Consider the following 15,086-nt stretch of genomic DNA (forward strand, 5'->3'; position numbering starts at 1 on the left):
ACAGTAAATGAATTATTACTACATTCCTTCTTGCTTTAGAGCTACGTAATATTTATTGAGAAAAAAAATTAAAACCATCTTATGTCCGTAATGTCTTCACGTTGCTTATTATATATATATATATATATATATCTCCTTAGATGTACATTCAAAACATAAGATTAATTCCCTGTAAGCTAAGATAATTTTATAAACTAATTCATTTCAGAAACTATACATTTCTTAATACTGAATTTGAAAGCAAACTTATCTGCCAGTAAGTTTATATACTGCTCTCCCTAAAATTATTTTCTCAAAGCTTACGTGTTACTTTAGGCAAACCATCACCACCATCTAAATTTGCTAAAGCAGTTGACAAGCTTATTAAGTGCAAACATGTTCATACACAGGTTCTTTTAGACAAACTAATTCATTACCATAGATGGCCTTTACATCTAATCAAAGATCCCTAATTTGGCCTTTTTTTTTTTTTTAATTTTATTTATTTTTATTATTTTTATTTTTTTTATGTTGATTTGTTAAATGGCAAGTCTAAAAATCTAAATACAGGAAATCTCTTCATGGTTACACTTCAGAGCATTTGGCATTTTTCCATGGAACTACATGGTAACAGTGTAGGCACTAATCAGAACATTTTAGAACTTTTTGGATGAGAAAAAAATAATGCCAGCAAAGCTTAAAAGTTAATTCTTTCAAGCATAGGCTATGGGCTATTGTATAAAGCTATGTTCAACCTCAGATTATAATGCTTCTCACTTTCTTCTTAATTCCACTTATTTAAGATACAGAATATTAATGGTACTGCGAGTACTTCCAAGTGTAGATGGCAAACAGCCTTGGCATTCCATCTCCCCTCAAACTTCAGATCTCTCGATACCTGCCTTAGCAATTCGTTTTGGTTGCTCCTCCTGTTGGACTGCTCTGCAAGACTCCCTTATATGCTGGTTGTTTACAAGACTCATCGCGCAGCCTGCGGTAGAAGACTGTTCTTGCCGCTCATGTTGAAGAATTTTAGTTGAAAAATCTTGAATTGCTATTGTTACACAGTGAGCCACTGAAGAAGACAGGTCTTTAAATGCATTTCTCCAACCAAAATTCAGTAAAATAGGCTGAAATAATATACGTTTATTAAATCAATCCAAATTCAATACTAAACATTATTATTCTTACTGTCTGAAACTTGCATGAATATTCACAACTGAATTACTTCGAAGAATGCTATAATATTTCAAAATCCGTTTGAGTAACTCGAGATATAGCTCACTAGCCTTGAAACTATATTAAAAGCAGCATACACAAAATGAACATGCTCAACAACATTATATTTGTCATCAAGATTTTAAGAAAATGAACTTATAAAAAGCCTTGATTAAACACAACTGCTTTTTCATAATCCACAAATTTTTACATTATTTATCATCTTTAATACAAACTTAACAAAGTTGAACTTACTTATAACCATTTTTCAGTAGTTTAACAAGTAATCCAGTAGTGGACATCAAGTTATAATTCTGTATTTTTCTTGCAACAACTGAATTCTTGTAACAACCAGAATCTACTAACCTCGAATATTACTGATAATGAAGCTAAATAAGGTGGTTTTAAGCCACACTGGATTTAAGTTCCTTAGAACTGGATGTAGCACAGATTAAAATGTTTAAACAGAGATCTCATGTTTTTAGCAAAAACAGTATTTTACAATGTTTTGTATCAGTTCCTTGCTTTCTGTAAACAGAGGTGTCTGAAATTATCCAAAGCATAGAGTTGCACAGAAGAAGGCATCATAGGGCATATATAATATATAATCTTCCTCTGTATGGCTTGCATAACATACAAAAACCAGAAGTGGCCCACTGAGAACTGCACCACTGCATGAGAAATACTTTAATGGTGTAAGATGGACTATCAAGTTTCCTGCTATGAGGGCATAATAGGTGAAAAGAAGTATTTCTGACAGCAATGAGCTATCACACTTAATTGAAGGCAAATGAAAAAGTCTACAACATGGAATCTGTTCAGCTTCACTCCAATTTAGAAACTGCATCCTCCCTCCATGCTCCTTCCCCAGTCCAAGTACTCGGCTCCAGGGAGCAAAGGGACAGCTACCCACACATCTGTTCTGGCAATTACTCTTACTTTTTTTTGCTTTATGAGTTTTTTTGTTTGTTTGTTTTTGTTTTTCTCATCCTGGGTCAAGTATAACCCAATCTTCAGAAGGTATTCTTTCTAATCTAGAAGATATGGGAATATCAACCCACATACTTATTCAAAATACAACTCAGAAAATTGTTCCAGAACTAAAAATGAGCTGTAAGGAAATTAAATTCCACCACTGCACATTATCAGACTTGTTAGAACACTCAGGTCCCATAAAATCATCAGGAAAATTTGTTTAGTGGTAAGTGACTACTAAAACTTAAACTTGTACATATATTCTACAAAGCACAGTGCTTACCACACAGTAGTTTGTTGACATCAAAGACACTGAACATCATGTGAATAGATGTCTCCACAGTCAGCATTATTATAAAACACTTAAAGCTTAATAGAATTTTAAAATGTCTTTCCATATTTGACAATATATTTAATATTGAATAAAAGCTATCATGTTTTAACATTTTTTTACATGTTGGTTATGAAGTACTTATGGTGTTAAATCCATTCTGTTATTAAACCTAAAGAACACCACACAATTCTTCAAGAATACTCCAAGATTTTATTCCACCTTAGCTGAAAGTTTGCACCCAGAATTAATTACAGTATACGAAACTCTGGCAATAGGTGTTTATAATGAATATGGAGTCAGACCACATTGGAGACACAGACAAAAGAAAATCCCCTACAAAGTGGAAGGTTCTTTTCATACTCACCTCTTTTACCTGAAGTAACTGTTCAGGAAGCACACTGGCTTCATTTGCTCTAGTTTCTCCTATTAAAAGCTCCCCACTAGCTTTCTTCAGAACTCCTGCACAGTATGATAAAGGGGATCAAAGTTAAGATTAATTCTGTAGAAAAGTCAGCAGCCTACAACACCTTCTGATATATCAATATGAAGCATAAAAAAAACCTCAGAACAAGATGTAGTGGAATACTAATGTTATGATAAAGTCAAATTCAGGTTATACACAGCTCCTTTTATATAACATGGTGAAATCCATATTCGATTCTAGTCATATTTTATTAAAAAGGACATATAATGTGTAAAATATAGTTTCTTTTGTCATTAACTCATTTTTATACCAATTGTACAGTCATCTATTCATAGGGAGAACAGATAATGTTAGAGCACCTGTGCAGAAATTAATTTCTATTATTTGTTCAATAAATAAAATGAATTGCTCACAAATGTGTTGCTATAGTTTTTAGTTATTTGGAAAGCCAATATGGTAAGAATAAAAAGACAGTTAATTAGTAATGTTATTGTAACTAAAATAATGTCCACAAGAAAAAGAACAGGTCATGCTCCTTGAGAAAGAGTGGAAAAAAGCTCACTTGTAAGCCCTGAAGTAATACGAATATTGGCTGGTTTGATAGGGGTGAGTAGATGTCACTTCCATAAGAGTATCAAAATGAATATGAGAATAAACTAAATAATGTGTTTTTAAAGTCCACCTCCTAGCATAAAGCAGATGCAGATATTCTAAGTTTAATATAGGCAATGTTTAATTAAACCTGAGAACTTTTAAACAATTAGGTGCTGTCAAACATTACTATTTGTTAAGCATAAACTTAAAGGTCTTCATTCACCCGATACTGCTGGTGGTATACTTACCTGAGGTATAAAAATTTTTTCCAGTTCTACAGAAAAAATCCAGTATTTGTGCTTACGTGGGATCTCATTTACCTGAAGTAGCTTTTACTTTTGTCCTAAACAATTCTTTCACACTTCACTCAGATTTCAAACTTCAAATTTAATTTGGTGGAAAGATACAAATCCTTATCACATGAATGTTTAGAGGAGAGAATTTGTACAAAGAACATTTAAAAATGCAAATGTCATGAAAGAAAGAAAAGATAGAGGCAGGAGGAATAAGAAATAATTAGTTCTTCAATACTTCCTTCCAAGGTTATATTTTACAACTCCTTTATCATTATAAAAGATTGTATCAATCTATTTAATGTACTTACTTTATTTTCCAATTCAGGGGTTTTTTTTGTTGTTTTTTTTTTTTTTTCTTTTTTTTTTTTTTCCCCATTCTTGTAAGGGTTATGACAGTGAGACCTCTTGCATCGTTAATATAATTCTTTTGCTCTCCTGTACAACGTTCTATTGACTTAAATATTCTGCTGAATTTTCAAGCTTTCTATCTGCTTTGTAACATCTAGGCTCAGAAGAGGAAGTTACTGTGACAGCTCTAACATCAACTAAGTGAACTCATGCTTCAAGGAAACCACCGAGGACTGTTCAATAATTGTGCATAAGGTAGCAGTGACACCAAAGCACCTCACTGGATTCAGTAGGCTCAGACAGAATTTTTTTTAAGCTACTGGAAACATGTCTTGCAGAAATAGATAATACCATTCCACCACAGATATAAACATATAGGAGAAATAAAACATGTTCTATATCTAGTAGATTAAAAAGCTTCCTACTTCCTATCTTCAATAATATACTTTTTGTATGTGTGTATGTGTGAAATATTAAGCAAACACTAATAAAACAAATACTGAAAATGAGCACAGGAAATCAAACTACTTCCTAGTGTAAATACTATCTTCACTTCAGATCTTTCTACTGAAATTTATGTATTTCTTAAAGAAGATACTTGAACATTTTTCTGCAAGATCAAAGCAAAAATCTTTCTAACTTCAACATCTTTTAAAAGGATGTCTCTCACAAATTTCATTCTGCACTCCTCTTATTAAACTTTCTAGAAAGGAATATAGACTAAAGGATTTCTTCTGCTGCTGTGAAGGAAAGACCTTTGCAAATCTTCCTGGTCCCCTGAGGCAAAGCTTGTAAACCTAAGGGCTTGACAACTTTGCCCATAGTGTTTTCAAAGAGCTCCATTGGAAAAAGCTTTCCTTGGTACTCATTATCTGATCTGTCCAAAGTTCACCTTTCTCACTGGAATGAAAAAAAAAAAAAAAAAAAAAAAAGTGAGACATAGATGAAAGTACGTTAGATGTTTTTGATTTTTTAAAAGTCTCAACAAGAAGCTTCTGAAAAAAACAGAGGGAAGAGAAAACTACCTTAAAGATGGGAAGAGAATGCATCTTGGCATGATCCTAAACCACGATCCCCTGTTTAACCCTTGACTGCCACTTAATGTTCCAGGTTCCTTCAAAGAGAACTGCTCCTGTGATGTTCCATGTACTAGGTATCTCAGAACAGCTCAGAGAATTCAACTGGCTATAAAGAGAGAAGCACTGTCTCATCACATGATGAGATACCTGCAGAAGAGATGTCTAAATGTGTTTTCAAGAAAAATAAAAAGTGGTTACTTCTTTCATTATCTGAAATCTACAGGGAAGAAAGTAAGGATATGTAACACTTAGAAGAAATGTTCTGTAACTGTTAGAAAAACACCTATACTTTCTCTCAGAAAGAGTGTTAATCTTGTCCGGATGACATGTTGAAATTCAAGGACAAATTCATGGAGAACTTCTCATTATTTTCTCATTTCCTGGGATTTGAGAGAAAAACTGAACTCCCTGCAGGCAGCAAATAAAATGGGTATTTAGAATACATTTTCTTCTTTTAAAACTTTCTTTAGATAATGCAAATGCAATTTGAAACCAAGTGCAAAACTTAGGTCTGGCAAAGAAAAGTAAAAATACTAAAAAACTAAAATCTGGAAGGACTAGATGGAGAATACTGAGAAGATAGAGTGGAAAATGAAATGTATAGGTTTGTTTGTTTGTTTGTTTTGTTTGTTTGTTTGTTTTTTTACGTCTACAGAAAACAATCTGGGGGGAAAAAAAAAAAAAAAAAAAGTGTTCTGAATATATTCCAGAAGATGACAGATGTAGAACTCCCCAACTCCCCAGCTGAACATGGAGAACTATCTGTATCACCTAAAAAAATCTCTCTACATCCATCTCCCTACAGAGTTCACTCTGGTTCACTGTTTCCTTTGGTGCTATTGTCTGCCATGGGGTTACCATCAGAGAACACTGGTAGGCAGTACTTCCCTCTAACATCTATTTTCAACCGCCTAAATTGGTCTTCATAGGATTCCATTGTGCACACTGCAAAGAAACTTGTCTTGTTGCCAGCTAGAACTGTGAACTACATGTCTTTCTTTTCTTCACTGTTCTTTTTTTGGTTCACAAGCAACCTCCTACCAAAAGCAGAATCCGCAGAAGAGACTACATCCAAGCGATAATGCAATGAAAAAGTATGAAGAGAAGCCCAGGTGGCCACCTTGCAAATTTCCAATGTGGAAGCCTTCGACCTCTCCGCCCAAGAAGCAGCTATAGTCCTAGTGTAATGAGCTTTACAAACCCTGGGAGCCTCTTTACCCTTAACTACATACGCCTCCCTAATACAATCCCTTAACCATCTAGCTAAGGAACTCTTAGAAGCCATTTGACCCCTCTTAAGACCCCCTAAGAGTACAAACAATCTGTCAGAAGATATGAAATCTTTGATTCTTCTGTGATAAACCCTAAGTGTTCTTCTTACATCCAATTTATGCAGCCATTGCTCTTTGTCATCGCTGGGTTTAGGGAAAAATGAGGGCCAAGAAACCGTCTGATTTAGATAAAACTCAGATGCCATCTTTGGGAATGAAAAAATAAATTAAAAAGATGAACTGTCCAAAGACCCACTTTGTTTCTGATGGAACTTTACACATGTTCTGTATGTCAAGACTGAAGTGCTATGGGATATGCTGAACAAAAATTAACTAAATCTGCCATTGAAACAACTACATGCAAAAATGCAACATTTGACATAAGCACCTGAAAAAAAAAAAAAGAAAAAAAGAAAAAAAAGTTGCATTTCTTTATGAGACACAAACATGAAAAGGCTCTCCTCAATAGTAAAAGTAACCAAAAAGAAAAGGAAGCAAGTACAAGGTTCCAGTCTATCTGTTGTCTGGCAAAAACTCCACTTGGATATTAGCCTACGTTTTATGAATTGGTTAGCGTATCTTAATTTACTAGTAGGACTACTTTCAGAACACTAGTGTTTCCAAAACACTTTTTCTGCAGAAGCTGCAGGTGAGTTTGCGTATGCCCAACCTAGCTTTAAACCAGTCAGAGCTAGTATGCCTGTCTAGCAAGAACCGCATCTCCATCTGGGCTAATTTACTCTGCTTCTTATGCAGCCTGTGCTGCTTTGTAAACCTGACAGTCATACCTGAGTTAATCAAAAGCTACTCTGGACAGATCTACATTGACACTATTGTTAAATTAAACAAGATTTATAGTAGTAAGTCTTCTAAATAAGTACAGAAGATGACCAGTACTTTTTCTATTCATATACTATGATGTATTCTGCACAAAATAAAGCAAAGATTCTAATCAGTTATTCTTATTAATACACAATCTCCATCACTTAAAAAAGAAAAAGACAAACAAAAACAAAAAGAAAAAAGGAAAGAAAAAGAAAAAAAGAAAAAAAAAAAAAAAAAAAAAGATTACCAGCCTAATATGGAACACTGATGGAGAAAAATTTAAATCCCTCTTGCTACTGAATAGAACATGAAATTACTGGGAACATAGTTCTCATTTTCGCATATCAAACCAGCTTTTACTTCATCACCAAAACTAACATTTCTGTCAATGTGAGGTGAAAATAACACCAATAAACCCTCTAGCCAAGACGTCTTTTATTTTTATGGTCATTTTTTTCTCACATATTTGTCAGAAATTGAACAAAGTTTTGTGTATAAAACTTCTTGGTAAGTGAAGGAACACTGAAAAAAAAGATATGTCTGATGAAAGACCTGTTTTCACCTTTGTTTCAGGGTAAGTGTAATTTTACATTTTCTTTAGAACAGTTTTTTTTTTTTTTTTTGTTTTTTTGTTTTTTTGTTTTTTTTTTTTTTTACCTAGAAGACTACTTCCTATAAACTGACCTAAAATAATATTCCACTTCCAGATTTGGTAGAGACTTTATTTAGAGACCAGCTTACCATAGAGATGATTACTGTTCAATAATATTTCTCAAAAAAGATGTCTGAACACACTTCCAATGAACATTTCTGAATGTAAAACTGGAAGAAATGCTTCAGAATAAAATCCTTACTACAAATTCTGGAAAGTAAAATATTTCTTGTTAAGACTGTAGTGATTATCTTCTCTGCATTATTGGGGATCACATCTTAGACTCTCATTAGCTAAGTATTTTAAATCAATTCCCAATTTTAGATTTCTCTCTCTCCCTCTCTCTCTCTCTCTCTCTTTTTTTTAAGGTCTTACACAGAAAACAAATAAAAAGAACACTTAAAATCATCCTTACTGAATGTATAGTATTTTCTCTAAATTAACCCTGTGACAAGTTTACTTTGACACCTTTTTGTAAGATTAAGGCCATAAAACTTCTTTAGAACATTTCGTTAGAACTGATAAAACTGAGAAAATAAAGGAGGCAGAAATACACTAAAACTAACAGTAAAAATGGAGTTTGAATGCAAATTTTAAGCTTTTATGTACATTCAAAAAATACATAGGTTGACCTGCACTTCTGTACCTGAGTGTCAGCTCTAGAGATGAAGAACCTGCCAAACAAAACACGTACTTCTGAACTCCTTTTGTTTCATGTTATGCTTTTTATTTTTTTGTCTGTTTGTTTCACCAATTTAGTATTCCAAGGACATGCTTCCAGAACACCTTGCTTCTCAGCCTGCAGCTTGACTACGGAAACATTAAACATTTTACTCCATCTATGCTCTCCCCCTGAGCAGCCTGGCCTCATTTCTGATCTGATCTTTACCTACAGGATACTCAAAGCTCTTGAAACCACTTATTCTCTGGTGACCTGGAATCTCTCAGCTGGTCGAAGTAGCAAAGTAAAACATTTTTGGGCATGCTGTGACATGCAAGGTGTTTCATGATTTCACATTGTCCTCATCTGACACGAATGCTATCTGATAAAAAACAGAATCTAAAGCAGATACAGAATTTAGGTTTGATTGTGAAAATTTTACATTCTGTTGTAAAGCCCAGTTCTATAAAAACAGCCACTGAAGCAAGTGGGATAAGCAGGACACTAACGGTAAGTGGTTGTGACAACTATAGGTGGAAGCAGGATTCATATTAAAATATTTATGCGATCATTTAAGATCAATAAAAGTGTTGAATAAGTCTGTTCTTCCCTCTTGACAAAAGCGGCTTTGGAGGGCAAGTTCAGAAATAGTTACAAAGAATTCAGGTTTCACACATTGCTTTGTCCTGTATGAAACGTAGGGTATTTACAAGAAATTCAATAGAAATCATTATGTTACAGTGTTTGATTGTTCTTCATCAATAACTACTGCATAGCAGGTCTTTACAAACAACCATCAGTTCTTTTCTACAGATCATTGTGCTAAGAGGCAAATCTGCTTATTTCAAAAAGATTTGCTGTGGATATGGTAATACACTTATGCAATATGATGGCATAAATTAGGTAAGTAATTTTGAAAATCATACCAAATTGTTCCTTTGCACCAAGTAGAATCAATAAACAAGGAAAAGCATTCATTACCTTGAACATTCTTATTCTTTTCAGTAAACAAAGGCATCAACAGAATTTCTGCAGAGAGTTCTTCAATTTTTTCTTCCATGAATAAAAAGAGCTTGATGAGTTGAGAAAGACATTTGAGTTGATACAACGTTAAGCAGAAGTTCCTTCCTTTTTTGTGGTATTCTTGGGAGGCTATTGAAGCAAAATCATAAAGTAAGTTTTACTGTTCTTTAAAAAATGATACCAGAAAATTGAAAATGTAGAAAAGCATAGTATATCAAGTAATTTCATTTGTTGCCATGTCATAATGTATTCTTTTCTCGTTAAAGCACTGTCACATTAGTTCTTCCTAAGTCTTCCGCATTTGTCATCTGTGTGGGAAAGTATAAATGAATGCTAGGTTATGTTATTCATTAACTATGATTTTTTTCCAGGGAACTACTCAGAAACCTTCTCATCTGCATTTTACAGAAAAAACACCGTTTTGCAAAAACTGATTGAACAGTATGAAAAAAACAAAAACAAAAACAAAAACAAACAAACAAACAAACAAAAAAAAAAAAAACAACAAAAAAACACCACACATCACTACTATATTTCAATGGCTTGGGACATCACATCCCTACACTGTCACTCCGCAAGTCACCTTGTCTGTTTAACAATCTGCTAGCACGACACCATTGATGAATATGACATTTGAGTGAAAAGGAACATCAATCTTACACTCCACAAGCTTAAATATGTGGGGTTTGAAAACAAGTGAGACTGTCAGTGAACAAATATCAGCAATACCTACAAGCATTTGTTAGTTAAAAAAGAAACTTAACATACTATTTTGAAAGTTTAACACCTGTAATCATAACATACAATCATATCACATACTCCAGGGAATTCTACTTTGCGCACAGAATATAAAATATATTGAGTTGTTTCCAATACAGTATTACCATACCACGTGGCTATAACTATTTTACTTTTTTATAACTTCCTTAAATCTAATAAATTTGCACTTCTATGCAAATGGTAGTGAGCTGATACCATTTTCATATGGATTTCTGTTGCAGATGTAACATCAGCTGAACAGTTTACATGGAAAGTGTCACAGTGAGAGCCAGAATAATTTGAAAGAGAAGCTCCAAAGACAAAAACAAATAAAAATTGACTGAAATGCACTTTTATGTACTTTCATATGTCAAATCTCTCCTGTCTTGTACTCAGAACCTCCCTTTTACCTCAGAGTTCCTGGGTTATTTTTTTAGGTATTCACAAATCACTTTTAAATAGACATAGAACTAAAGAGCAGAGCTGAGCTCTGAATAAAAATTCCCTAATTTGCTATTCTTCTTCTGCAGCCTTAGAAACTGAACTGTGAGGGTTTCAATGACATCTGAGTTTCCTCAAAGTTCCAGAAAGATGTATTCATGTTAGTCTCTTGTATTTTCAAGAATGGCAGAAGAAGGTGCTATTAATAATTACATCTGCTGGAGTCTTGACTGTCTGAATAAAGAGTATCTTCATCATTGGATTTCCAACTTCAAATCTTAAATATCCAAAAAGTAAAATAGTCAGCTATTCTGAAAATTCTCCTTTACTCAAAAGCTTGTTAACATAAAGTGAGTTTAAATGGTAGGAAATACCCTGCCTGATTCAGCAGAAAGCCAGAAGTAACAAATGCAAAAAGTGAGAATCATGAATCACATAATAAAATTCAATGGAACATTAATTCTGTCTCCTGTGATTTGGAAACCTTGCGATGCTCCTGTCCCCTCTCTCCAGGAACAAAGCAACTGCCCCTAAGCTATACTGTCCTCGTTAGACTGAAAGGAATGGACCTAGAAGCCAAAGGCATACTACAGTAACTTTAATGCTGGAACATATAACTAAACTAAGAGAGAATTGAAAACTTATCTTTGCTATGTTACTATAGCAGTGTATGATACTATGTTCAAAGATCCCTCTTTTACCATATCATCAAGACTTTAATGGAATACTTTGATTTACAATATAGTATATGCATACAAACATGCTTATCAAACTTCAGAACAAACCATTTATGTTCTACAAACGTCATGAAGAGGAGCTGAGGGGAGCCCTCATGGCGGCTGCAGCTCCTCACAGGGAGCGAAGGACAATGCTGAGCTCTGCTCTGTGTGACAGCGACAGGGCCCGAGGGAACAATGACCTTGTGGGTCCCTTCCAGAAAAGATATTCTGTGATTATATGTGTCTAGCATAGTAGATAGCTTGAAATACATACTTATATAAACCAATACCATAATCATTATATAACTTCCATAAAGTGGGGGAAAAAAAAAAAAAAAAAAAAAAAGCAACAAAAAAACCAACCTACAAAACATTGATATATCTAGAAATCAAGTAAGTGAAAATTCAAGCAAGAGAAAATGCTTATTTCTGAAAGAAAACACTATTTTTGTGGAGATGAAAAATATATTCTGTATCATGGCAGTAAGAAAGGCCCTTCACTGCTGATATGTGTAGTGATAAACACATTCTAGAAATGAGGCAGTTACTCTAGAAAATAAAGCCCAAAAATATTCTGCTGTGTACACCTTTCTGGAAAAGGGTACACTCAGCTCACCCCCCCTTGCTGCTCAGTGCATGGCCTATCAGAAATGGCTCCTTCCAGACAACAACTGAAGTGCATCTGGAGAAGACCCAGGAAGTGGCAAAAAGAAATAAGAATGGAGATAGATGTAGGCATTGGCTAGACATACCCTGGACAGTATAACACACAGGCATTTCACCTGTCTTTCCTCTCTGTGTGGCCTGTACTGATGCAGAACATACAGGAGCATTCTTGATATTACATGTTCAACCAAGTCTCACTGTCATTAATCAGTCCAGTGTAAAACTGGCCCTCACCACAGGGTAGTGCATAATGAAAAAGTTACTGAATGTATATGATTTCTGATTTTATGCAAAGAGGTCAGAGGACTCAGAAGACTCATTTACCCAAGTGGCAACACACAGAAAGCAACACCTCTCTGTGATAGCCTAATGCTGTTGACAGCATCCTAGACAATTCACAGAGTCTCATGCACAGGGTGACTGTAAGCACTTCAATCTGATCTCAGCCCACCATGAATCAAAGATAACAATGATATTACAGTCTAACTGGAAAAGGAAACATGCAGCAGGTTGCATGATACAATCCAGTTTCCTTCCTGAATGGCTTACACTGTGTTTGCTAATCTCATTCACCTAAACGTGCTTTTTCTCCATGTCTGAGTTTAATGCTTATAAGTCCTTTTACAAGGAAATAGCTGCACTAGAACAGTACACCAAAAAGACATCCATACTGCCTTCCTTAAACAGGACACATGGGCATCCAATTGAAGCACAAACTTGCTTGAAGAATTTCCGCGAAGGAACAGAAAGTCTCTGCTAAAAGAAAGAAAGAATGCACTTAAGGCTTCTGGTACATAGACTGTGGTCCTTTCATTGGTGGAGGGTTGTGGGAATACAAGTGAGACTCTTCAGAGCAGAAGCTGCAGAGCAAGATAAATGGCAGGAGAAAGCAAGGCTGAGAACCAAGGACACCTCCAGAAGAGTCAAAACAAAAAGCATGTGAACTGTGTGATCACAGTGTGATGAAGACCCTAACTGGGGGAAGAGCACATGGCTAGGAACAGCTCATGACTCTGACTGGATAAGTGCCTGCATGCATGGTTAAGCACTGTATGTGGAATGTTTTGCTGCCTTATAAAGGGGGGTGGGAAAGTTAAAAGAGAAAACTTGTGAATGTGTAAAAGTGATATTAGAACCTGTAATAGATAATTTGGACTATTCACATCCAAATCTGTGCCTTGGACACTGCAGAGGGTAATTCTGACCTCCTTCCACATACAGGAAAAGGGTGCATAAAGAGTATTCCATTTCTTCTAGCCTGCTGATTCACCACCCCAAACATCAGGTGACAAGCAGCAGAAGTCTGCTATCAGAGAAAAAGCTGACTCTCAGAGAGCTTTGCTGTTAGAAAAAAAAAGACACCCTGAATAAGACTAATATTAAATGTCTGTCAAATTGTGCAGGATTTATGAGAGCACCAAGGCAGCTGATGCTGTTAAGACAGCAAAAGACACACTGTGCATAGTAAAACTCAAATTTTGCCTCTTCTGTATCTGAATGGACTAAAGACAAAGAATTTTTCTTAAGATCTGAAGCACATTCCACACTTGTTGAAGAATGATGTAGTCCATCTTTGCGAGAGAAAAGTTGGCTGGTTGTACAAGGACATATGTAAACAACTACTCTTCAGAAGATAAGAAGAAATGAGCAATTTTACATAGGCAATCGATCATTGTTCTAAACTAGAGGTCATAGATGGACAGCACTGCATCTTGAGTTTCCATTCAGAACTTGGCCAAGACTGCTCCATCAAAAAGGAGCAGAGGCAAAGGGAGAGGTCTCAAATAGTGTCAGATCCAGGGACGAAAGAAGGCCATAACAGGCATTACAATGCTGAAAAGCACTGAAGGAAGGCATCAATACCACAATCATAAGGAATAAGATCTACTCAGCAGGAAAAAAGTCTAATAGGAAAAAATGTAATAACAGAGGTAACAAGCGGGGTTACTATATATAGCAATAATTAAGAACCCTTGTTCTTTCTTTGCTTCTATGCAACATGAATACTTACTTAGCTTTCAATGGAAGTGTTTAAATATCTTAACATGAGATCTGCCAGTCCTAACATCTACACAGAAACACTTTTCACCTGAATGTTCAAGTGTTTGAACCTGAGATAAGTTTAGCAAATGGTTGTGTGAATTAGAACAGAAGATCCACTGTAAACTAGGTCATGGGTTGTTTCTCCCTTCTCCTTCTACCTAACTGCATAATAACGAAAGCCCTGAAATATTACAGCAGTTATGCCACAATTCCTTCTTTTCTTCTTCCTGAAAGAAATGACTATGAAAGAACCTGAATAGAAAGAGCACAGGTGACACAGAAACAGATATTTCAGAAGTTTCTGCTGTAAACGGTCAAGAACCAATCAATCTTTTCTTGCATGAATGACGACATGTAGTTACTAAGTATATAGATTCAGACACTGATGATACAAGATGAGAATGTAGTGAAAATACACCCTACAAAATCTATATCTCACCATAATTTCCAAGAACAATGCTTACTGATATAGTAAATATTTACCAGAAAAGAACAAAAGTGGCCTTTTCTTTTATATCAGATGAAGTTACACACCTACCCACCCACAAACAATGCCAGTTCTGAAAGCATTTAAAGGCACCCACATGCAGAAACTGCCAACAATCATCCACAGTGAGTTTCTATTTCATCAGTTTTTCCAGTTAACCCTTCATCTCATTTTAGCAACCACAACATTTTATGGTAAAAAGCTCCAGACTTTAACTACACTCTGGGTTAACAAAAGTGTCATTTTGTTTGAGCATTTCATCTGCCAGATCCACTTCATGCTAACTTGTTTT

The 15,086-nt window shown here is 35.0% G+C and overlaps 1 protein-coding gene across 5 annotated transcripts in view; it reads right to left on the reverse strand.

Moving 5' to 3' along the window:
* Nucleotides 1-15,086, reverse strand: part of KIAA0825 (KIAA0825 ortholog) — a 225,993-nt gene that overhangs the window by 151,865 nt on the left and 59,042 nt on the right. For all 5 annotated transcript variants that reach the window (XM_072358868.1, XM_072358872.1, XM_072358870.1 and 2 more), the window contains 3 exons: nt 9,638-9,808; nt 2,871-2,965; nt 882-1,109 (listed from right to left, as the gene is read on the reverse strand). In XM_072358868.1, coding sequence (XP_072214969.1) covers nt 882-1,109; nt 2,871-2,965; nt 9,638-9,808 — 494 coding nt within the window. The remainder of the gene's footprint in view (nt 1-881; nt 1,110-2,870; nt 2,966-9,637; nt 9,809-15,086) is intronic.

Source organism: Excalfactoria chinensis, chromosome Z (genome assembly GCF_039878825.1).
Source record: "Excalfactoria chinensis isolate bCotChi1 chromosome Z, bCotChi1.hap2, whole genome shotgun sequence".
NCBI classification, from domain to species: Eukaryota; Metazoa; Chordata; class Aves; order Galliformes; family Phasianidae; genus Excalfactoria; species Excalfactoria chinensis.